General features: G+C 47.3%; 1 protein-coding gene across 3 annotated transcripts in view; it reads right to left on the reverse strand.

Moving 5' to 3' along the window:
• The window catches only part of LOC136612015 (angiopoietin-2-like), a 92,760-nt gene that overhangs the window by 55,885 nt on the left and 12,451 nt on the right, over positions 1–24,424 (reverse strand). For 2 of the 3 annotated variants that reach the window (XM_066592057.1, XM_066592063.1), the window contains exon 2: positions 12,363–12,518. The exons of the other annotated variant lie outside the window; for it this stretch is intronic. In XM_066592057.1, coding sequence (XP_066448154.1) covers positions 12,363–12,518 — 156 coding nt within the window. The remainder of the gene's footprint in view (positions 1–12,362; positions 12,519–24,424) is intronic. 3 annotated transcript variants of the gene reach the window in all.

Here is a 24,424-nt window from a genome sequence, read left to right on the forward strand (position 1 = left end):
TATGTTCTCAATGGGGTCAGCGCTGCTGCCGCTGGCCCCATTGAGCGCATATAGAATGCATCCATAGCGAACCGCGGGAGGGGCAGACTTTCATATCAGGCGGACACCTGATCTCCCCAGCCACTCACAGCAGGGGGGTGGTATAGGGCTTAAACGTTGCAGGGGGAAGTTGTAATGCCTTCCCTGTCTTTATATTGGCCAAAAAAAGGCGCTAAAGTCTCAGGGAAGAAAGTTTAAGTAACCCAGACACCGCATGGTGTTCGTTACGGATAACGAACATACCGAACACTCTAATATTCGCACGAATATCAAGCTCGGAAGAACACGTTCGCTCATCTCTAAACACGAATCAAGAATAAAAAAAAAAAAACTCGGCACCCGGCGTCCCACATACAAAAATGCTCTCCCATTGTAGTCAATGGGGTTCGTTACTCGAGTAGAGCTCTCAAATTTTCTGAAAAGCTCGACTCGAATAACGCGGACCTGAGCATTTGGGTGCTCGCTCATCTCTAGTCAGAGATTATACAGCAAATATATCTGCAGTCGGTTTGATAATATGTCTAGGTTCAAACATAACCGTAATAAAACATTTTAAAGAAGGAAAAAAAGTGAAGAAAATAAAGCCAGACCTGCTTTTACCGTAATAATATTGTGTTTCTCCCTCCCCCGAAGCGAGGGAGGGTGGCAATAATTATCTTTCCAGAAGTCCATCACAATATATTCATGTGAAAAGAGGAAAACCAAACTATTGGACTTCATGGATGCGGAAATACCTCTATGGTCCCAGATGAGCATTCAAAACACCCTAAAGGGGTGCTTCTGCCAATGATATTTGCTCCTGAAACCAGCAAGTGTAATAAAAGCAATCTCTGAGTTTGTACCCAACTCTTTGGGGCAACATCTGGATAAAGCTCTCTAGGCAAAGAAGGATTGTATTATTTTCTCCCTAAAAAGTGAGGTTGTGCTCCAATCCATTTGAAACCGGAAGGCAAGTTTATCCAAGAGCAGTTTGAAAGACAGTGCTGTTGGCTGCCGCCACATCTGCAAGATAGCTTTTAGTCCTGCTGCTGCTATGAAGTGCAGAAGTTTACGTGCCCCCACAGAGCAACAGTATTTGTTGGAATCTAAGTCTCCAAAAATGGCCCATATCAGATGCATTGTCGTGTAATTATAGATTTGCCACCTAATGGCCTGTATAAAGGGGACAGGTCCACACACAGTGCTACAAATGTGCATTTGGTACTTTACATTTGAAACAATTTGGGGTTGTATATATACTAGAGATGAGCGAACGCGTTCGTCCGAGCTTGATATTCGTGCGAATATTAGGGTGTTCGGGATGTTCGTTATTCGTGACGAACACCATGCGGTGTTCTGGTTACTTTCACTTCCTTCCCTGAGACGTTAGCGCGCTTTTCTGGCCAATTGAAAGACAGGGAAGGCATTACAACTTCCCCCTGCAACGTTTAAGCCCTATACCACCCCCCTGCTGTGAGTGGCTGGCGAGATCAGGTGTTCGCCTAATATAAAAGTCGGCCCCTCCCGCGGCTCGCCTCAGATGCGGTGTGAGTTAGATGAGGGACAGTGCTGTTTATACCGGAGCTGCTGTAGGGAAAGAATTGGTAGTTAGTGTAGGCTTCAAGACCCCCCAAAGGTCCTTATTAGGGCCACTGATAGCTGTGTGTTGGCTGCTGTTAGCAGTGGGATTTTTTTTTTCTCAAAATCGCCTCTGCAGACCGTTGCACCTGGCATTAGGGACAGAAGTGCTGCATAGGCAGGGAGAGTGTTAGGAGTGAGTGTAGCCTTCAAGAACCTCAACGGTCCTTTCTAGGGCCATATTTATCCGTGTGCAGTACTGTCCAGGCTGCTGTTGGCTGTGCTGCATTTTTTTTGGGCTTCTCAAAATCGCCTCTGCAGAGCATTCCACCCTCCATTGATACTGCAGGGAAAGAATTGTATAGGCAGGGCCACAACACAGTTATTATTCATAGAATATACGCAGTGCTGCCTGTTGGTGGGAAAAAACTGAAAAGAAATCTATTTGTCCAGCCTGTGTCCGTCCTTACGGGCGGTGGAGACGTGTGAGCTGCGTGAAAAACATTGCTAAATCATACGCACCCAGCTACGCTTTACTGCTGGCTTCGCCATTTGCTTTCCTTAATTGGGAAAAAAAATACCTGCTCTGCCACAGTTAATAACTCTGCTACCCTCACGTTCTGTGACACATAAGCAGGGACACAGCACAGTTATTAAACTTCGCAGGTTCATTGAATATACGCAGTGCTGCCTGTTGGTGGGAAAAAACTGAAAAGAAATCTATTTGTCCAGCCTGTGTCCGTCCTTACGCCTGTGGAGACGTGTGAGCTGCGTGAAAAACATTGCTAAATCATACGCACCCAGCTACGCTTTACTGCTGGCTTCGCCATTTGCTTTCCTTAATTGGGAAAAAAAAATACCTGCTCTGCCACAGTTAATAACTCTGCTACCCTCACGTTCTGTGACACATAAGCAGGGACACAGCACAGTTATTAAACTTCTCAGGTTCATTGAATATACGCAGTGCTGCCTGTTGGTGGGAAAAAACTGAAAAGAAATCTATTTGTCCAGCCTGTGTCCGTCCTTACGCCTGTGGAGACGTGTGAGCTGCGTGAAAAACATTGCTAAATCATACGCACCCAGCTACGCTTTACTGCTGGCTTCGCCATTTGCTTTCCTTAATTGGGAAAAAAAAATACCTGCTCTGCCACAGTTAATAACTCTGCTACCCTCACGTTCTGTGACACATAAGCAGGGACACAGCACAGTTATTAAACTTAGATAATTCATTCACTAGAGGCAGTGGGGCCTTTCGTTTTCCAAAAAGGGCAAAAATTATATTTGGCCTGCAGTCTTGCGCCAATTTATTTCCTGCCTGGGAAATCTAATCACTGGTAATACAGCATGCTGAGGGGTAGGGGTAAGCCTAGAGGACGTGGACGTGGACGTGGCCGAGGACGCGGAGGGCCAAGTGAGGGTGTGGGCACAGGCCAAGCTCCTGATCCAGGTGTGTCGCAGCTGTCTGCTGCGCGATTAGGAGAGAGGCACGTTTCTGGCGTCCCCACATTCATCGCCCAATTAATGGGTCCACGCGGGAGACGGTTATTAGAAAATGAGCAGTGTGAGCAGGTCCTGTCCTGGATGGCAGAAAGTGCTTCGAGCAACCTATCGTCTACCCGCAGTTCTGCGCCGTCCACTGCTGCCAATCCGAATCCTCTGTCTGCTGCTCCTCCTTCCTCCCAGCCTCCTCACTCCACTACAATGACACCTGCTCAGGAGCGGGAACACTCCCAGGAACTGTTCTCGGGCCCCTGCTTAGATTGGGCAGCAGCGGTTCCTCTCCCACCAGAGGAGTTTATCGTCACTGATGCCCAACCATTCGAAAGTTCCCGGGGTCCGGGGGAAGAGGCTGGGGACTTCCGCCAACTGTCTCAACAACTTTCTGTGGGTGAGGAGGACGATGACGATCAGACACAGTTGTCTTGCAGTGAGGTAGTAGTAAGGGCAGTAAGTCCCAGGGAGCAGCGCACAGAGGATTCGGAGGAAGAGCAGCAGGACGATGAGGTGACTGACCCCACCTGGTGTGCAACGCTTACTCAGGAGGACAGGTCTTCAGAGGGGGAGTCAAGGGCATCAGCAGGGCAGGTTGCAAGAGGCAGTGCAGTGGCCAGGGGTAGAGGCAGGGCCAGACCGAATAATCCACCAAGTGTTTCCCAAAGCGCCCCCTCGCGCCATGCCACCCTGCGGAGGCCGAGGTGCTCTAAGGTCTGGCAGTTTTTCACAGAGACGCCTGACGACCGACGAACAGTGGTGTGCAACCTTTGTCGCGCAAAGCTCAGCCGGGGAGCCAACACCAACAGCCTCACCACCACCAGCATGCGCAGACATATGATGGCCAAGCACCCCGCAAGGTGGGACAAAGGCCGTTCACCGCCTCCGGTTTGCACCCCTGCCTCTCCCCCTGTGCCCCAACCTGCCACTGAGATGCAACCCCCCTCTCAGGACACAGGCACTACCGCCTCATGGCCTGCACCCACACCCTCATCTCCGCTGTCCTCGGCCCCATCCAGCAGTGTAGTTCAGCGCACCGTTCAGCCGTCGCTTGCGCAAGTGTTCGAGCGCAAGCGCAAGTACGCCGCCACGCACCCGCACGCTCAAACGTTAACCGTCCGCATCGCAAAATTCATCAGCCTTGAGATGCTGCCGTATAGGGTTGTGGAAACGGAGTCCTTCAAAAGTATCATGGAGGCGGCGGCCCCGCGCTACTCAGTTCCCAGTCGCCACTACTTTTCCCGATGTGCCGTCCCAGCCCTGCACGACCACGTCTCCCGCAACATTGTGCGCGCCCTCACCAACGCGGTTACTGCCACGGTCCACTTAACTACGGACACGTGGACAAGCACAGGCGGGCAGGGCCACTACATCTCCCTGACGGCACATTGGGTGAATTTAGTGGAGGCTGGGACAGAGTCAGAGCCTGGGACCGCTCACGTCCTACCCACCCCCAGAATTGCGGGCCCCAGCTCGGTGGTGGTATCTGCGGAGGTGTATGCTTCCTCCACTAAAGCACCCTCCTCCTCCTCCTCCTCCTCTGTCTCACAATCAAGATGTGTTAGCAGCAGCATGTCGCCAGCAGTCGGTGTCGCGCGGTGTGGCAGCACAGCGGTGGGCAAGCGTCAGCAGGCCGTGCTGAAACTACTCAGCTTAGGCGATAAGAGGCACACGGCCCACGAACTGCTGCAGGGTCTGACACAGCAGACCGACCGCTGGCTTGCGCCGCTGAGCCTCCAACCGGGCATGGTCGTGTGTGACAACGGCCGTAACCTGGTGGCGGCTCTGCAGCTCGGCAGCCTCACGCACGTGCCATGCCTGGCCCACGTCTTTAATTTGGTGGTTCAGCGGTTTCTGAAAAGCTACCCACGCTTGTCAGACCTGCTCGTAAAGGCGCGCCGGCTCTGCGCACATTTCCGCAAGTCCCACACGGACGCTGCCACCCTGCGCACCCTGCAACATCACTTTAAGCTGCCAGTGCACCGACTGCTGTGCGACGTGCCCACACGGTGGAACTCTACGCTCCACATGTTGGCCAGGCTCTATGAACAGCGTAGAGCTATAGTCGAATACCAACTCCAACATGGGCGGCGCAGTGGGAGTCAGCCTCCTCAATTCCTTTCAGAAGAGTGGGCCTGGTTGGCAGACATCTGCCATGTCCTTGGTAATTTTGAGGAGTCTACCCAGGTGGTGAGCGGCGATGCTACAATCATTAGCGTCACCATTCCTCTGCTATGCATCTTGAGAAATTCCCTGCAAACCATAAAGGCAGCTGCTTTGCGCTCGGAAACGGGGGCGGGGGAAGACAGTATGCCGCTGGATAGTCAGGGCACCCTCCTGTCTATTTCTCAGCGCGTACAGGAGGAGGAGGAGGAGCATGAGGAGGATGAGGAGGAGGGGGAAGAGACAGCTTGGCCCGCTGCTGACGGTACACCGGCTGATTGCCTGTCATCCTTTCAGCGTGTATGGCCTGAGGAGGAGGAGGAGGAGGAGGATCCTGAAAGTGATCTTCCTAGTGAAGACAGCCATGTGTTGCGTACAGGTACCCTGGCACACATGGCTGACTTCATGTTAGGATGCCTTTCTCGTGACCCTCGCGTTGCACGCATTCTGGCCACTACGGATTACTGGGTGTACACACTGCTCGATCCACGGTATAAGGAGAACCTGCCCACTCTGATTCCCGAAGAGGAAAGGGGTTCGAGAGTGTTGCTATACCACAGGACCCTTGCGGACAAGCTGATGGTAAAATTCCCAGCCGACAGCGCTAGTGGCAGAAGGCGCAGTTCCGAGGGCCATGTTGCAGGGGATGTGCGTAGATCGAGCAGCATGTACATCCCAGGCAGTGCAACAGTCTTTAAGGGCCTGGCCAGCTTTATGGCTCCCCACCAAGACTGTGTCACCGCTCCCCAGTCACGGCTGAGTCGGCGGGAGCACTGCAAAAGGATGGTGAGGGAGTACGTAGCGGATCGCACGACCATCCTTGGTGACGCCTCTGCCCCCTACAACTACTGGGTGTCGAAGCTGGACACGTGGCCTGAACTAGCCCTGTATGCCCTTGAGGTGCTTGCTTGTCCTGCGGCTAGCGTGTTGTCGGAGAGGGTGTTTAGTGCGGCTGGGGGAATCATCACCGATAAGCGTAGCCGCTTGTCAACCGACAGTGCCGACAGGCTAACACTCATCAAGATGAACAAAGGCTGGATTTCGCCAGACTTCTGTTCTCCACCAGCGGACAGCAGCGATACGTAAGCAATACGTAGGCTGCACCCGCGGATGGAAGCTACGTTCTCTCTCACCATCCAAAACGGGGACATTTGTGCTTCATCAATCTGTGTCTAATATTCCTCCTCCTCCTCCTCCTGCTCCTCCTCCTGAAACCTCACGTAATCACGCTGAACGGGCAATTTTTCTTAGGGCCACAAGGCTCACTCAAATAATTTTTCAGAACAATTTTTATAAGTTTCAATTAGCTTAAAAGCGTTGGAACTTTAACTTGAACCAATTTTTCGTTACACTGGGCTGCCTCCAGGCCTAGTTACCACTTAAGCCACATTAACCAAAGCGATTCACCTGCCATCTTGGTTGGGCATGGCCAATTTTTACTGAGGTACATTAGTACTGTTGGTACACCAATTTTTTGGGGCCCTCACCTACAGTGTAATCATAGTAATTTCTATGTTCTTCGCCTGCACTCATGGTACAGAAAGGTGTGTGGGGTTGGCCTACAGTTTAGCTACATAAATGTCACTTGTGCCTTGGCTATACTAAGGCTACTGAAATGGAACGAAGACTGCGCTCCCGCTATACTGCTGCTTCAGAATTGTTACTGGGGCCTGTCTTGAGTGCTACTATTGCTTACATGGAACGAAGACTGCACTCCCGCTATACTGCTGCTTCAGAATTGTTACTGGGGCCTGTCTTGAGTGCTACTATTGCTTACATGGAACGAAGACTGCGCTCCCGCTATACTGCTGCTTCAGAATTGTTACTGGGGCCTGTCTTGAGTGCTACTATTGCTTACATGGAACGAAGACTGCGCTCCCGCTATACTGCTGCTTCAGAATTGTTACTGGGGCCTGTCTTGAGTGCTACTATTGCTTACATGGAACGAAGACTGCGCTCCCGCTATACTGCTGCTTCAGAATTGTTACTGGGGCCTGTCTTGAGTGCTACTATTGCTTACATGGAACGGACACGTGGAGAGGACACGTAGTGCCTCAAAAACATCCCCCTCCTCCTCCAACAGGGAAAACATTGTTGGCAAATGCCTTTGCATTGGTTCGTCTGGCGGCAGTCCAAGAATTTCACCTTTACCGACACTACAAGAGAGCCCCCCCACCATCCCCCCGCCACGGCCCACTTAATCCTGGCCACATTCCGAAAACCAACAAAATACAACCGTGGTACTAGGTCCGCAGTCACCACCACATTACCACCAACGCGGTTACTGTTAAGGTGCATATAACCACGGACACGTGGAGAGGACACGTAGTGCCTCAAAAACATCCCCCTCCTCCTCCAACAGGGAAAACATTGTTGGCAAATGCCTTTGCATTGGTTCGTCTGGCGGCAGTCCAAGAATTTCACCTTTACCGACACTACAAGAGAGCCCCCCCACCATCCCCCCGCCACGGCCCACTTAATCCTGGCCACATTCCGAAAACCAACAAAATACAACCGTGGTACTAGGTCCGCAGTCACCACCACATTACCACCAACGCGGTTACTGTTAAGGTGCATATAACCAGTCTGACTGGGGCATGCAGACACCTTGACAGAATGAATAGTGTGTGGCACATAGGTTCCCCATTGCTATGCCCACGTGTGCAGCTCCTGATGGCGGTGGCACAGGATTGTATTTCTCATTGCTTCTGTACAGCATTGTGGGCTATCGCCCCGCCCCTATTAAAGAGGGTCGCTACCTAGCCGTGCCAACCCTGTGCAGTGTGTGCCTGCGGTCCCTCGTCGTGGCAGACGCACTTATAAATAGACATGAGGGTGGTGTGGCATGAGGGCAGCTGAAGGCTGCGCAGGGACAGTTTGGTGTGCGCTGTGGGGGGGAGGGGGTGCGGTTGGGCAGCATGTAACTCAGGAGAAGTGGCAGTGGAGTGTCATGCAGGCAGTGATTGTGCTTTGTTGGAGGTAGTGTGGTGCTTAGCAAAGGTATGCCATGCTAATGAGCGCTTTTCAGAAGTAAAAGTTGTTGGGAGGGGGGGGGGCCCACTCTTGCCGCTATTGTGGCTTAATAGTGGGACCTGTGAACTTAGGATGCAGCCCAACATGTAGCCCCTCGCCTGCCCTATCCGTCACTGTGTCATTCCCATCACTTTCCTGAATTGCCCAGATTTTCACACATGAAAACCTTAGCGAGCATCGGCGAAATACAAAAATGTTCTGGTCGCCCATTGACTTCAATGGGGTTCGTTGTTCGAAACGAACCCTCGAGCATCACGGGAAGTTCGTTACGAATAACGAACACCCGAACATTTTGGTGTTCGCTCATCTCTAATATATACCCATAACACATCCCCTTGGAGGGTTTAAGTAAGATCTATGACTAACTTGCAATCTCATTCTAGCAAATGCCATTGATTTAGGAATCATTGCTGGGAATGGATCGGAAGCATCCATGGACCACTTTCTAATTCCAGGATTAAAGGGGTTGTCTCGCGAAAATCAAGTGGGGGTATACACTTCTGTATGGCCATATTAATGCACTTTGTAATATACATCGTGCATTAATTATGAGCCATACAGAAGTTATTCACTTACCTGCTCCGTTGCTAGCATCCTCGTCTCCATGGTTCCGTCTAAATTCGCTGGCAGCTTGCTTTTTTAGACGCGCTTGCGCAGTCCGTTCTTCTCCTTTCAGCACGAGCCGCTTCAGTGTGCTCCCCGCTACAGCTCTTCTGCGCATGCGCAGACGAGCTGTCACTGCTCGGGAGCGCGCTGGAGCGACCATTCTGTACCATCCTCTGTTAGAGGAAGGTGCAGAGCTGCCGAGCTGTCCGGAGAAGCCGCCCAGCTGTCCCGCCGTCCAGCTGTCCCGCCGTCCTGGTAAGTGATGGGCCGGGGGGGCTGCCGCTGCGCCGGGGGCCTGCCGCTGTGATGGGGGGCTGTCGCTGCGATGGGGGGCTGCCGCTGTGCCGGGGGGGGGGGCTGTCGCTGCGATGGGGGGCTGTCGCTGCGATGGGGGGCTGCCGCTGTGCTGGGGGGGCTGCCGCTGTGCTGGGGGGGCTGCCGCTGTGATGGGGGGGCTGTTGCTGTGATGGGGGGGGGGCTGCCGCTGTGATGGGGGGCTGCCGCTGTGATGGGGGGCTGTCGCTGCGATGGGGGGGCGCTGCCGCTGTGATGGGGGGCTGTCACCGCGATGGGGGGGCTGTCGCTGCGATGGGGGGGCTGCCGCTGTGCCGGGGGGGGGGGCTGCCGCTGTGATGGGGGGGCTGTCGCTGTGCGGGGGGGGGCTGCCGCTGTGATGGGGGGGGGCTGTCGCTGCGATGGGGGGGCTGCCGCTGTGCCGGGGGGGGCTGCCGCTGTGATGGGGGGGCTGTCGCTGTGCCGGGGGGGGGGGGGGCTGCCGCTGTGATGGGGGGCTGTCGCTGCGATGGGGGGGCGCTGCCGCTGTGCCGGGGGGGGCTGCCGCTGTGATGGGGGGGGCTGTTGCTGCGATGGGGGGGCTGTCACCGCGATGGGGGGGCTGTCGCAGCGATGGGGGGGCTGCCGCTGTGCCGGGGGGGGGACTGCGCCTGGCGGTGGGTGACTGGTCGGCCGTGTTCACTCCAGGGGTCCGGTCGGCGGCTGCGGGGCGTCTGGTTGTCAGGGAGACACAGCTGGTAGCGTCTCGGGAGCGCGCACGTCGGGCTGCAGCAAGCAAAGGGAAAAGAGCCGGCGGCCATCTTGGGAAAATTTTTATAAGTTGCTGAAACGCTGGAACGGTAAGTACAAACCAGCTAGAAAAGTCATTTACAGGGGGGCTTAGTAATGTATGCTTAATTAGGGGGACTGGGCAAAAAAAAAATCCACTCCTGCCTCGAGACATCTCCTTTAATATCGCCCAACTCTTGCATATCACGGATGGACCTATACAACCTGGAAAGCAAGCCTCGCACAGTCGTTGGTTAAAGATCCAGAGGTTTCCTGTCAAATCCCAATCAAAGTCTCAGAACTCTGGTAAAAGCTGTTGGATATAATGCCTGACGTCTATGTAGGAAAAATAGTATTAGTATCTTGAGAAACCTCTGCCATACCTCCTCAAAGGACAAAATACGTTTCTCTTTTTTATGCAGTAATTTAGCTTTGGAGTCAATCCCCTGAGTATTCTAATCATAAAAATCCAATATGAGCTATTATTTTGAAAATTGGGATTCTTTATAAAGGACAAGTAAGAAGATATGTGGGGGAATGCGTGGCTACCACAGCACCTTCCATATGGTGAAAATTAGGGGATTATTTCTGGTAGTTCTGTATAGGGAAGGTGAAGGACATTTGGTAGTGATATCGGGGAGGACATCCTTTGTTCTAAAACTATATTTGTGAAGATTGATAGTAAATATATCCAGCCCTGAATGATGCGGGCTTGTCATGCTAAGTTATAGTCCCTTATGTAGGGGAAATTAATTCTTCAATTGGATTTTTGACCTGTTTGTAATAGAGATACACTAACTGGCTATTATTTTAGACTTGCAGGCTGATTGTCTACTACTGGAAAGCCTGTATATCACCTACTGTCACAGAATTCACATCAAAAGTTAATATTTTGTTGAAATAGGAGAAATACTTTTTTCAGGAAAAAGGGAACACTAGAGAAGTTGGAAGACCTATGGTTTTCCTGGCTAGATACTGCAGACTTGGTTCCTCGAGTGTCTTTTCAAATATAATACATTCTACTGCTGAGCTGACATGAAAATAGGGTATGATTGTCTGGTGACTCTTCTGCCTTATTGACGACAACAACAATGTCAATTCTGATATGTATTTTCAATAGATATGCCAATACATACATTTATACTCTTGACGTAATTTGGAGTTGACCCTATGAAATATAAATTTAGTATAATGTAGTAATCGTACTCACCCATAGAATAAAGTTATCATGTCATTTTTGTTGCAGTGTGTGCGCGATAGTAACAAGACCCCCTCAAAGATGGTGGAATTAAGTTTTTTCCTATTTTACTCCACTTATATGGTACATTAAATAGTACCACTGAAAAATACAACTCGTCCCACAAAAAGCAAGTGCTCATACAGCGACATCGATGGATAAATATTTTGCACAGTGCATCCACATGACCCAATACATGTATGACATTTATGGAGGGGACCAGGATGATGTTCTGGGCCACTACATAAGCCCTAATGCCTTCCTGTTATGAGAAATGGCATTTTAGACAGGATCATTCATAGGGACGACTTAGAGCCATTTAGGGACAGTGGGGTCTGGTGTTGAGGGATAGTGTAAGGGGCAGATTAGGGAGAGCAAGTGTTTAGGTTCACATTTGTTATTTTAGCTCCATACTATCTGTTTCAATCACCACTGCCAGTTTCATTATACTTATAATCATCTGGTTACCATCACTCTGTACCCCTGCCATCTAATCGTGAGTCCCTAGTTGCATTTATGTTTTCTCTGTATTGGTACCTGCTTCATATCTATATTTTTTGCAACATCTGTTTTTTAAGCTTTTTGCATCTGCTATAGGTCCTAGGGTATATTTAGCGCTTTTAGCACATTTTAACGCACCTAATCACCCATCACAATGGTGGGGTGCGTTAAAAAGTTCCGTCAAACACGGTCACATACATAAAAAAATGCTGCTTGAAATCACCGCATTTTTACCGCATGCAAATTCTAAATGCATATGTGAGAGTGGCCTAAGATATTCCAAATGATACCACCAGGGGCATAACTATAGAGGATGCAGGGGATGCGGTTGCACCCGGGCCCAGGAGCCTTGGGGGGCCCATAAGGTCTCTCTTCTCCATATAGGGAACCCAGTACTATAAGTAAAGCATTATAGTTGGGGGCCCTGTTACTGGTTTTGCATCGGTGCCTGGGAGCTTCAAGTTACGCCTCAGAATACCACCATCAACTATAATGTCTTTCTCTTGTCTACCTCTGATAAGTCTTCTCATTCTAGCCTAGTGAAAATCAAGTCATTAGAATTTCTGGACTATTGAATCTTGGTTCAAAGGAATGCCATATTGTTTGTCTCACAGTAGATACAAATATTGTCTAATGACAATAACATAATTCAGTGTGTTTCAGTCCTGCATACCTGGGTTTCTACTTCAGTCAGCTTGCGTGTTTGTTCTGCTGTTTGAGTTATTAGATTTGTTCCAGTTTCCAATGTGGTGCTTGTTTGCATCTGTTCAGCTGATAGATTGAAAGCCGCCGTTTCACTTTTGACATTATCCAGGATGTAGCTTTCCAGCTGCAAAAGAGTAAATAACCTTTAAACAACAAAACTGATGTGAACCAGACAACCTTAAGGTACTTATCAGAAGATTATGGAAACAGAATGCCTCTGAGGGTGCATTCACACAGGGGATTTGCACGCACAATATCTGACTGATAGTAATATGGTAAGATATCAAGCATGAAAAGAACGCATCATTTCACTAAATTGAAAAATCTCTGCATGTCCTGTTGTTGGGCAATTCTTATTTAGAATCATCTATTTCCTATGCCAGAAAAAAAAAAATTGCATGTAGATGTGATTTTCCTACAAGTGTGATTTTTCTATTTTTCCTATTGAATCAACATGTGATTTTCCCACACGCACTTGCCCATGTGAATACACCCTAATGGCCCTTTTACACAGTTGTCTAAATGACTGCACGAGCGCTGATGTCACCACTAAGGTCGTTAGTGCCTGTGCAGAGCTTTTAGACAGACTTTACCATTGGATCGTGGGCTTCTTACTGGCTTCTCACTTAGTGCTTCACCTTCTGTGTTAAGCCCGGAGCGGGGGGCATTTACACGGAACGAGAAGCCAGCGATCCAGCAGTATTTTTTAACTACTTGCAGACGAATAGTGAGCGATTTTCTTTTTTGCATTTACTCTGCAGGATTATTGCTCAAATTTGTTTGTTTGAACGCATTTTGAGCGATAATCGTTACGTGTAAATGGGCCATAAGACTTAGGCCTCTTTCACACGGACTACAAAATCACGCTACAAAATCATCTCTACAAAACCCATGTATATGAAGCCCATGGTTTCCAATGGGTTCTTTTAGACTACAGAACATCTCTCATGGGGAAGAACCCATTGGAAACCCTGGGCTTCACATACTTGTGTTCTGTAGCGATGATTTTGTAGTCCGTGTGAAAGACGCTTAAGGCCTCCTTCCCACGAACGGATTTCCGCTGCGTAATTCGCGGCGGAAATCCGCTGCATTGCCCGCAGCTATTAGGTTCCATTGAACCTAATAGCTCAGTGCTCACAGTGCGGAATTCCACCGCGGAATTCCGCACCGTGAATTCACCTGTCCTCACCCGCGGCATGCTCTATTTGCCACGGGTGTACGCGCGGATGGCTTCCATTGCAGTCAATGGAAGCCGTCCGTTCACGCTATCTTCCGCTGTAGCACAGTGGAAGATAGCGTGAAAACGCTTCCCCGCCAACTGCCGCCGCGTCATGTGACGCGGTGGGCGTGTCACATGATGCGGCGGAGGTGGGCGGGGAAGCGTCATGCGGGAGCGAGAACGCCAGGTAAGTATGGGGTCTCCTGGGGGGCGCCATGACGGGCTCCGCCGCGGAATTTCGCGGCGGAGCCCGTCACGGACGTGTGCAGCCGGCCTAATACTCATAAGTGTATAATAACCGTGCCCCATAAACATGCAACTTAGATAACACAAGCATGCCTGTTCTTCGTAAGGTAAAGGAAAGATAAGTACTGCCAGACACCCCAGAAATCAGTATTTATCCACAGAGGAAAAGAAATGAATGGCATGTTGAAAACAAATTGCCAAAAAATGTTTTCCACTGATGACACATGACTGAGGATAGTTGAACTGCCTCAACACACATAAGATTTTAGGTGGAATGTGTTGTCTTATGTGTATCTCCAACTTTGGTGTGGCAATATGTTTGGTGATTTGTTTGACCTATAGGCCGGTCACACACGAACGGATTTCAATTGTGGATTCTGCAATAATTTGATCTGCAGTAATACGTTGTTCAATCAGATGCATTGGATTATGTACTTCCACTCACATTAGCGGGTTGGAATTGTGTAATCTGCTTGTGGAAAATAGAGCAAAGCTAGAGGTTGGGGCAAAGCTAATAGTGTTTTGGAGATGCAGTCGGTGGAGGAGGACGTGTGAGCAGGTGTCTCTGCTGCCAAGCCCCAGGCCTGCTCCCAATTGCCATGGGAAGTATCCCCTCTGGGGAATGAAGCTCAGGCACTGTAGCCTGTACTGAGGAGTTGGCGGATGGTATCACATACTCCCCTGCTTAACTATATGTTGGAGAGATGGAACTGACTCCGCTATTGCAGGTTGGAGCTCAAGTTTCATGTAAGCAACTGAACTGCAAGAATGCCGCTAGAGAAGCAAGTTCAGGGAAGTAGCAAGAGGTGAATGAGGAATAAGTGTTTTCCCTTCGTGTTGGAGTCTTTTTTCAAGAGTTTTACCATCAGATAACTGAGACTGATGATGATTGTACTACAGAAGAACAGTGATTCTTAATTACCCAAGTGTTGTCCCTAAGATTGTCTGTCCTATGTTGTTCTTGGAGAATCAAAGTTGGAGAATTGTGAGTAAAAGAAAACCATGTGCCTCCGGTTTAAAACTAGATCTTTGACTGTGGCTCATTTATTTGTCTTGGGTAATTTATCACTCAGAAGAGGCACTGGCATCACGTGAACAGATTAGTACCAAGATTTCCCTTGAACGGTTGCTAATTGTATTCGCCTGTGTGTAGCCGGGTTGGGCCGTGTGCTTGGAGGTATTGGAAGGAGACAGTAACGCCATCGTGACCACGTAGCATCCTGCATCCCCGCTGTCTCTCCAGGCCAAAGGTCTGACCTTGGCCACTGTACTTTGAGATATTTAGATGTAAAATAAGGCAGTCTGTACATTACTAAAGCAATCAAATAGTATCTGCACCAAGTCTGGCTATCAGTCAGGCATAAGGGAGGGTCAGTACAAGAACCTCTGGAATTTGGTAATTTGCTTCTGACTAAAGGTATCATGAATGCTGATTAGTACAAACAAAATGTAATATATCCAAACAATGACCAAATAACTATATTGGCTTATAATGGGGTACATCATGGTTTTGTTCATTTTAATTACAAGATTAGCACTGCATACTGCACTACTGTTGCCGTCAAGAGCCCCAACAGTGGATCTTAATGCCTATATTAACAGATCTGTATTCCCATTTTATTATGAATATTTGTTAAGAAGAATTGAAGTTTTCCAACTTCAAGACAGAATATTTTAGAGGCATTTCTAACGGAAACCCCAGCATCTTTTATTAATGTTCTTCGAGCACAAAACAAACAATGAAATCTTCAGTTAAAGATAATGTCAAAAATAAGAGTTGATATAAATAGAATTGAACAAATACATTTCTTAAAATTGGAAGTAAACACTAACATTTTTCATCCAAAATAATACCTCAGTGAAAGATTAGCCAAGTCTCTGCCCATGTGGCCAAAAAATATGAACTTTTTAAAATCAAGCTATGCCAAATAAAACATGTTCTCCATTAACACAATGGGGGACATTTACTAATATTTGTGTGCCAGAATTGTGGCTTAAAATGCAACACATTTATTGCCTAGCAAAACGCAGAAAAATATCTAGAAATGGGGGTGTGGCTTTATGGAGTCGAAAACTGTGTCAGATTGGTGCCTACTGTATATATGGCTCAAAAACCTGGTTTAAAATAGTGTATATCACTAACGTGGTGATATAAAGAAGGCAAAGGAATGTAATGTGAAAAGTTTATCACACGATGTACACCACTATGATAAATTTGGTGTGTCTTGTGTCTGCCTTCTTTAAGTTTACACTGTCTAACCATTAGCTGGTTTCACGTCTGCATCTGCAGATCTGGCTGAAAATTCTGGAATAAAAAGCACTTTTGCTTCCATCCCAAAACTGGGCAGCTGAGCGGAAATCAGGAAGACCCCATTATAGTCAACGGGGTGTTCTGTTCCGTCCACAGATGGAACCACTCGGCAGCGGGGATTCACCTTTCCTGCTCCCTGAATAGAGAAGGAAAGTGGAATCCCCAGCGCAAGTATGAAAGCACTTAGTAAATCTGCCCCATTGTGTGGGTTTGTACATAGCTTTTTTACCAAATTTACTACCCAATAGCAGAACATACTACGATCTCAAATAATACCTCAATTTTCAAAAATGATGCAGGTTAAAACATTTCTATGCATGTACATATGGGTGTTATAGAATCACAGTTCTTTACTCTAATGATCCAGGAATCATTTGATATTTGAAATAGAACTAGTATCTGTAGAGGTGTACATAGAGCAGAGGTACGCTATAACGAAAAAATATTATGGCCCTCCCTAGGGGTGCTTTCACACAAGGAAGAAAAATCCACCATGGGCAAATCCATAGCATAATTTGCATGTTTTACATGTACAGTAGCTTTTGATAATCTAATAGTAAGACAAATAATAGTGCCACCAAAAATGTCAGTCCCATACATAAACCGATATAACAAACCCAAAAATAAATGTCCAAGACAGGACTGCAGAAACTTATCATAAAAAAATTGTTTATTGAGAATTACAAATATAGAAGCATTGAAAAACAGAACATAAAGGAAATGCAGCATCAATAAAAGGGAAATGTATCCCCTCAGGTCACATATATAAAAAGTTCCCAAAGAAAATCATGTTTATGCAAACCTACAATAGGCGCAACCAATCTCAATGTCATGCATATAATAAAAAGTTACCACGTAACCAAGGATCTGGAAATCCCTGCACCCCGACATGAACATTTCGCCCTTAGCTTTGTCCCCCTGAACGTGAAATGTGCGTGTCGGGGTGCAGGGATTTCCAGATCCTCGGTTACGTGGTAACTTTTTATTATATGCATGACATTGAGTAGCTGCAAAACGTCATCTCCAGTGCACTTTTGTCTAACTGATACTCACATTACTGCAGTGTCCCTGCCACAAAGTGCCCTGTCGCCCGTCACAGTATATTACATCTACACATGACCTCACTGCATTACCCATTTCAGTTGTTTTCTACATCACATCACCCACTAACGGTAAACGTAAAACTCTCTTCTAAACCGGTGTCCCAATCCGCACATAACTACAGTCCATATTATTCTGTCATCATCCCTAGAGCGTGCACACTTCATGGCATCATCTGTTTCTGAGTCCCCTGCGCAAGGGGAGACTACTTCTCCATCCACGTACTCTGTGACTGTCTGCTGCAGGCCCCTGCACACACTCTGGTCTCTCTCCTCAGGTGCTGTGATGCAGCTCCTTCTTCTATTTATGCCCAAGTCGTTTCAGCAGCTGGCCACTGCTGTGTATAGGGGATTGCAGCAGCACCCCTTCCCCGTTAGAAGTACACCATAAAATCGAGTTAGAAAGTTTTCCATGGATAATTTCTAGTTTGAATCCACATTACAGTGGGGAAATCAAGCAATCTATTCAACTTTTAGGGCGCCTTCACACTGACGAGAAAATCTGGCGATTTTCTCGTGCTACAAGAGTGAGTGAAAATGCATGATTATGAAACCAATGAATTTCAATGGTTTTAGTCTCATTTGCAATGTTTTTAGTCCTGCAATGCTGCGAGAAAAAACAATCGCAGCATGTCCTATCTTTCTGCGATATCGCCCAACAGTGATGAGAGGACTTCCAACGGGGATGAAGCAATGCCCTACTGCAGCGGCAGGAGATCACAATTTTCTCACTATGTTTTCAACATCCCGCCGACCCCATTGAAAACAAGGTGAAACCCCTGGATAAAGGAATCGCGATCTTCTCCCAATGGTATCGATGGGGCCGGCTGCTGCTGTCCCATTGAGGGCAATGGGATGAAGGGAACCCCCGCAGTGATGCAAGGCTGTTTTCACATGAAAACACCTTGCATCATGGAGCTTTTGGAAGATTTGTGAGAGTGATATTGGGCTGTGAATCGCGGCCCAATATCACTCTGGCCCAGAGGTGTAACTTGAAGCTCCTGGGCCCCAATGCAAAACCTGGAACGGGGCCCCCAACTATAATGCTTTATTCATAGTATTGGGCTTCCTATATGGAAAAGAGAGGCCTTATGGGCCCCCCAAGGTTCCTGGGCCCGGCTGCAACTGCATCCCCTGCATCCTCTATAGTTATGCCCCTGCTCTGGCCAGTGTGCAGGAACCCCAAGTCATCAGGGCTAGACTAGCCAAGATTTCCAAAAATGCCAACTTGTTGGGTTTTTTCATGCAATGCAGTTGAGAGTATAATGAGAATGGTGTGACTGAGGAAAAGGGATCATGTAGACGTAAAGAACTCACCAACAAAAGGGGTCAGAACAAGAGGGGCATGTCAAGAATCATTATGATGAACAGACGATGTAGAGTCAAGTAAATTGCAGCTGATTACAACACTGATGCTCTAACATGTCAGAATGCACAAATCATTGTTTCTTAGCACTGATGGGCTGTAACAGCAGACAGCCAGTTTGAGTGCCTTTGCTGACAAAAACAGAAAGGCAAAAGAACACAAAAACTGTAACACTGAACAGTGAAAAAACATCATCTGGTCAGTTGAATTCAGATTTCTGTTGCACTATTCTGATGAAAGTGGCAAAATTTAGCGCAAGCAGCATGAATCAATAAGCTCTTCTTGCAGCCATTCAGAACATGTTGCCACTTTCATCTAATTTGCGGCATTTACATGAAGCTATCCAGTCACATGGGACAATATTCCCGCAGAACGATTTCAATACCTAGTGGAATCCATGCCACGATGAAGTGCTGCGGTTCTGAAGGCCAAGGAAGATACAACACGCTGACAGATGGGTGTTTCCAATTCAGTGTATGTCTTCATTCCACCAGGCATAGAAGATATTCTCACAGTTGTTCCAACTTTTACTATATATCCATAAATAGTAGCATGTTACCATCTTATCCTAAAGATATTTGCTCGGGTTGGAGCTTATGTTCTTGTCACAAAGAAGAAACAACACATCTTGTCAAATTTTTACAAATCACACATCTTCATCACTAGCCAATGAATTCCTCAACCGTGTTATGCTACAAAGTATTAGTCCTTCCAAAAATAGTAACTTCAGAGGACCTCTGAATGCAGGCCATGTGAGAAGGGAGCCAAAACCCAAATTGTGAGGAGATGGAATTCCACGTGAGCTGCCAGTGTGTTAGAAAGGCCCGCTGAGATGCCATACACCGCCTCGCTAACTCCCTCAGCTAACCTTCTTATTCTGTGTTCAGTTCAGCTTATTTTTGCGTAGATTCCATTTCACAACCCACAAAATCTTGATCGTGATCGGTATCCTACCAACGTACAATTAGTACCTGCAAGTACTGGTTTCTTTATTAAAGTTGGGCTGTATTTTTATGGGTCAGTGCAATGTAGATCAGTGACAAACTGACAATTTCACTGTGTTTTTCATATGTGGGGGGGGGGGGGGGGCATTTTTGCAATAAAAATGTGCGATTTGCATCAGATTCCCATCCTATTTTCACACGCGTAAAAATATTGCATGTGGGTCCAATAGCAAAATGGTCTAAAAATGGATTCTACTCACATTCATGGCATGTGAGTGCGATGCAGTTTAAGTTTATGCTCCTATAGAAAATAATGGGCGATTCTAGAACAAGAATTGCCCAAAAATAGAATATGCAGTGATTTTTCAAACTTGGACTATCGGTCTGAGTGAGAAATCACTCCTGTAAATTAACCTATTCAAATTATTGGGTTCTTTTCCTGTGCGAATTATGACCATCTCAGAATTAGACAGAGAACATGCAGGAAAATTGCCCATAAGAATACAGCCCTACAGTTTTCCCTATACCAGTGATGGCAAACCTTTTAGAGATTAAGTGCCTAAACTGCAACCCAAAACCCACTTATTTACTGCAAAGTGCCAACATGTCAGGGGGCGGGGCTTATCACGATGTATGATTTTACCCCCGCCGTTCTAAAAAGGACAGGGCTGCTTCAAAACAGACAGTGTGCAGATTTTGACTGCTTTTTGGATGCGGAAATACTGCAGAATGTCCTCAGCAGAAATTTCTGTGGAAAATTCTGCAGCATTTCTGCATCCAAAAAGCAGTCAAAATCTGCACACTGTCTATTTTGAAACAGCCCTGCCTATTTTCGTCACATGTAAACATACCCCAGCAATAATAGTGCCCCCCTCCCCCAGCAGCCCCAGCAATAATCGTGACCACCCCAAGCAGCCCCAGCGATAATACTGACCCCCCTAGTGGCCCCAGCAAAAATTGTGACATCCCACAGCGGCCCCCAGTATAATAGTGCCCCCCCCTAGCGGTATTAGTGACCCTTCCCACAGCAGCCCTTATTATCTCAGTTACCCTCCCCACAGCTGCCCCCAGTATCACAGTGACCCCCCCCACAGCGGCCGCCAGTATCACAGTGACCCCCAGTAGTAATAGTGACCCCCCACAGCGGCCCCCAGTTGTAATAGTGCCACACCACAGCGGCCCCCAGTAGTAATAGTGCCACCCCACAGTGGCCCCCAGTGTAATAGTGACATCCCACAGTGGTGCCCCCCCGAGATCCACATACTTACCCTCTCCTCTTCGTGGAAGCGCCCCTCCTCCTCTGCCCGGCGCGCCCTCCAGCAGCGCTGATTGCAGGTGCACACTGCTCTCATGGAATCAAGTAGGAGACGTCGGGGGAGGGGGAAGGAGGATCCCGGTTGCACACTGACGTCACAGTGTGTGTCGGGATCAGCGCTGATAGCAGCACTGCTGAGTGAATGCTGGCAGGGAAGTCACGGCCCCTGCTGGTATTCACTATTGTGGTGAGCAGCCGACGGCGACGCGTGCCAAGGGTTCTCCTCCACGTGAACCACGTGAACGTGTTTTTCTCCGCTTATACACCTGTAATAATCACAGCCGTATAACGGGACAAAATTAAACCACTGATCTCAATAGGAGTTCAGTGGTTTTGCTTTCACTGCTGGGATTTCTCGGCCGGGATTTCAGCCTAAGGGCGCCCACCCACTGGCGATTTTTTTTCCCTGCGAAATTCGCAGCATTTTTTTCTCTGCAGGGGTCTATAGGACTTGTAATGTTAAAATCGCGATCGCGCAAAATCGCAATTTACCGCGATCGCGATTTTAACATTACAAGTCCCATAGACCCCTGCAGAGAAAAAAATGCTGCGAATTTCGCAGGGAAAAAAAATCGCCAGTGGGTGGGCGCCCTTAAAAAGGAAAACTGCCCAAATGTATCTCCTGAGAAGTTATAGCTTTGTAATACATAGGGGAGTACATTCTCAGTAGTACTAGTGACATCCTGTTCACTGTGTCAAAATCATGTACCATAGGGAATTGGCTACAGGTTGCAAAAACCTGCAAGATAGAAATGAAGAGCGAGTATTGCATTTCAGCAGTTCAGTTTAGAAGTGGCCTCTCTCACTTTCCAGAGGAGTTTCACTGTTGGTGAACCATTCAGTGAGATGGGAGAAAATCACTACTAAAATGGACCCTGAGTGTTTACTTCTGCTAAAATTAATTGCATCCCCTTTGTTATATTGGCCATTTATCGTCCTCCCCCATCATCTCTTAATTCTACAAGAAGTGGCAATATTTGTGGCTTAACATTGCTAAGCTGATTTGTATGGGTGACTTAAACCTCCTGATTGACCCTTCAGATGCATCGGTATCTCCTCAGCTCAGCACACTTTGTTAGTTATTGAATGAATTAGGATGGCATGACCTATGGCGACTAAACCATCCTCATGCCAATTCCTTGTCTTGGCCCACCGAGCAGAGATATACCCTTCCTAGAATTGATTATATGATACGAAACCCAGGTCTATTTTCTTTGGTTGATAGAATAGAATATTTACCTAGAGAATCATCTGATCACTCTGCTATATTGTTATCACTCCTTTTTACTACTAATTCAGGTCCTAGATATTGGAAAATTCTATCTGATCGGGAACTTTTTCATAACGTGGGACAGTTTCAAAGCATATTTAGGCAAATGTCTCCATTCTACTATTTCTCATACTAAAAAAATACATCTCATATGAGAAGCGAATTAGCGGCATCAATAGCTTCTTTAGAGGCTACATATGTCACTGATCCTTCAGATTTTAATAGGGAGGCTGGGATAAATAGGGGTAGGCTTCGTCATGTTCATTTTGAGCATAAGACGCACCACGCCCAGGACAAACGTAAGGCTGTGTTCACACTGAGAGCGAACTGCGGAACAGATTAAAATATCATATAATCTAAACAAAAGGAGGAGGGGTTAACCTCACCTTGACTACTAGGAGAAGAACCGCCCTGCCTAAAAGCGAGGTTATCATCTCGATAAAGGCGGCCCCACGTCTCATTTCTCATGCCTCAGCGACTAACTCTTGCAACTAAAGGAAGGAAATTACTAATGAACAAACAAAAGCCCCGCTTAGCTTTACAGCATAACTCTTACCACCACGAACATGTCCTCTCCACAAAGACTGCGAAAATAATCAGCGACAACCAAACCCACAAGCAGACTTAAATAATGACCGAGGCAATGCAATTGAACACCATTACAACCCAGGATAAAATCCACATACAAAACAAGAGAACAAAATCAGTGATGGGAAACACTGAGGGAATACAAACAAACGGAAGTTCGCTTCGGCTGAACAGAATTATGACATTTGGGACAGGGAACTATTGGCTATTAAGTAGGCGTTTGAGAAGTGGTGGCATCTTTTAGAGCGGGCTCAACATAAGGCCGGTTTTACATGGCCAAAAATCTTGCGCAAGATTTGTGTTGCGAGACTCACAAATCTTGCATGAATATAAACCTCATTCTTTTGAATGAAGTCATATACATGAGTGATGTTTTACCGCACTGCGGGTCAGATCTGTTAAAGGCTTCACAATCACTGAAATTCTCCATATAATCTTACAGTAGTAAATAGCAAAACCTAGTGCCTTCAAATTTTTAGGCTGCAGCCAATCCACAATGGCCCATACCTTCTCTGGGTCCATTGTTAGGAGAGTAATGATGTGACCAACAAATGTCTGGAAGATGATACCGAGGCAACCTGCGGACCTGGAAGAACTTCCCCCTTAGGGCTCCTACCCACTGGCGATTTTTTTTCCTTTGCGTTTTGCGTTTTTTCTGAAGAGCAATTAGAATTGAATGTGTTCCTGTCCACTTGCGTGTTTTTTTTTCAGTCCGTTGCAATTTTTAACATAGGAACTGTCAGTTGCATATGTGTCCTTATTTTTCTCTTAATGCACCCATGAATGTCAATGGAAATTAACGGAAAAGGCGCGAAAAAGCCGCGAAAATGCCGTGAAAAAGCCGCGAAAAACGCACGGAAAACGCTGCGTTTTTCACGCACGAAAATCGCAAACGCCAGTGGGTGGGCGCCCTTAGGTTGACTACCCACTACAGTTTTCTTTTCATTGCGAAATTCGCTGTTTTTTTTTTTCAGGGGTCTATTGGACTTGTAATGTTAAAATCGCGATCGTGCAAAATCGCAATTTACTGCGAAATCGTGATTTTGCGCGATCGCGATTTTAACATTACAAGTCCCATAGACCCCTGCAGAAAAAAAAACCGCTGCGAATTTCGCAGTGAAAAAAAAACTATAGCGGTAGTCACCCTAAGGGCTCCTTTCCACTGGCAATAGCGATATCGCTGCGAGAAAATCGCAATGTTAAAATCGCATCGCAACGCTGCAAAAATTGCAAGCTTTTGCGTTGCAAAGCAAGAATCTGTTTTGCCATTACACTGTATGGGCGACAGAAAAATGCAAAACCCTGAAACAATCCTCCTGCTGCGATTATTAATCTTCGCATCGCAGCTTGCCCTTAAACATCGCTGGTGGAAAGGTTGTCATAGAACAACATGTGTGGGACTTTCTTGTGAGAGCTCGCACTCTCGCATCGCACTGAGAACGTGCGATTACCTCGCCAGTGGAAAGGAGCCCTTAGGTTGCTCTCACACAGGCGTTTTTAAAAACACTACAATGGGTGATGTGGTGCATTAAAAATAACTGAAACACATTAAAATAGAGTAGACAATGCTCAAAAAGCGAAGCATTAGAAACACCACACTCAAACGCTCATCTGAGAAGCCCCATTGAAATCAACAGATTACAGTGTTTTTAGCAGGCATTTAAAACGTCG

This window comes from Eleutherodactylus coqui, chromosome 1 (genome assembly GCF_035609145.1).
Source record: "Eleutherodactylus coqui strain aEleCoq1 chromosome 1, aEleCoq1.hap1, whole genome shotgun sequence".
NCBI lineage: Eukaryota > Metazoa > Chordata > Amphibia > Anura > Eleutherodactylidae > Eleutherodactylus > Eleutherodactylus coqui.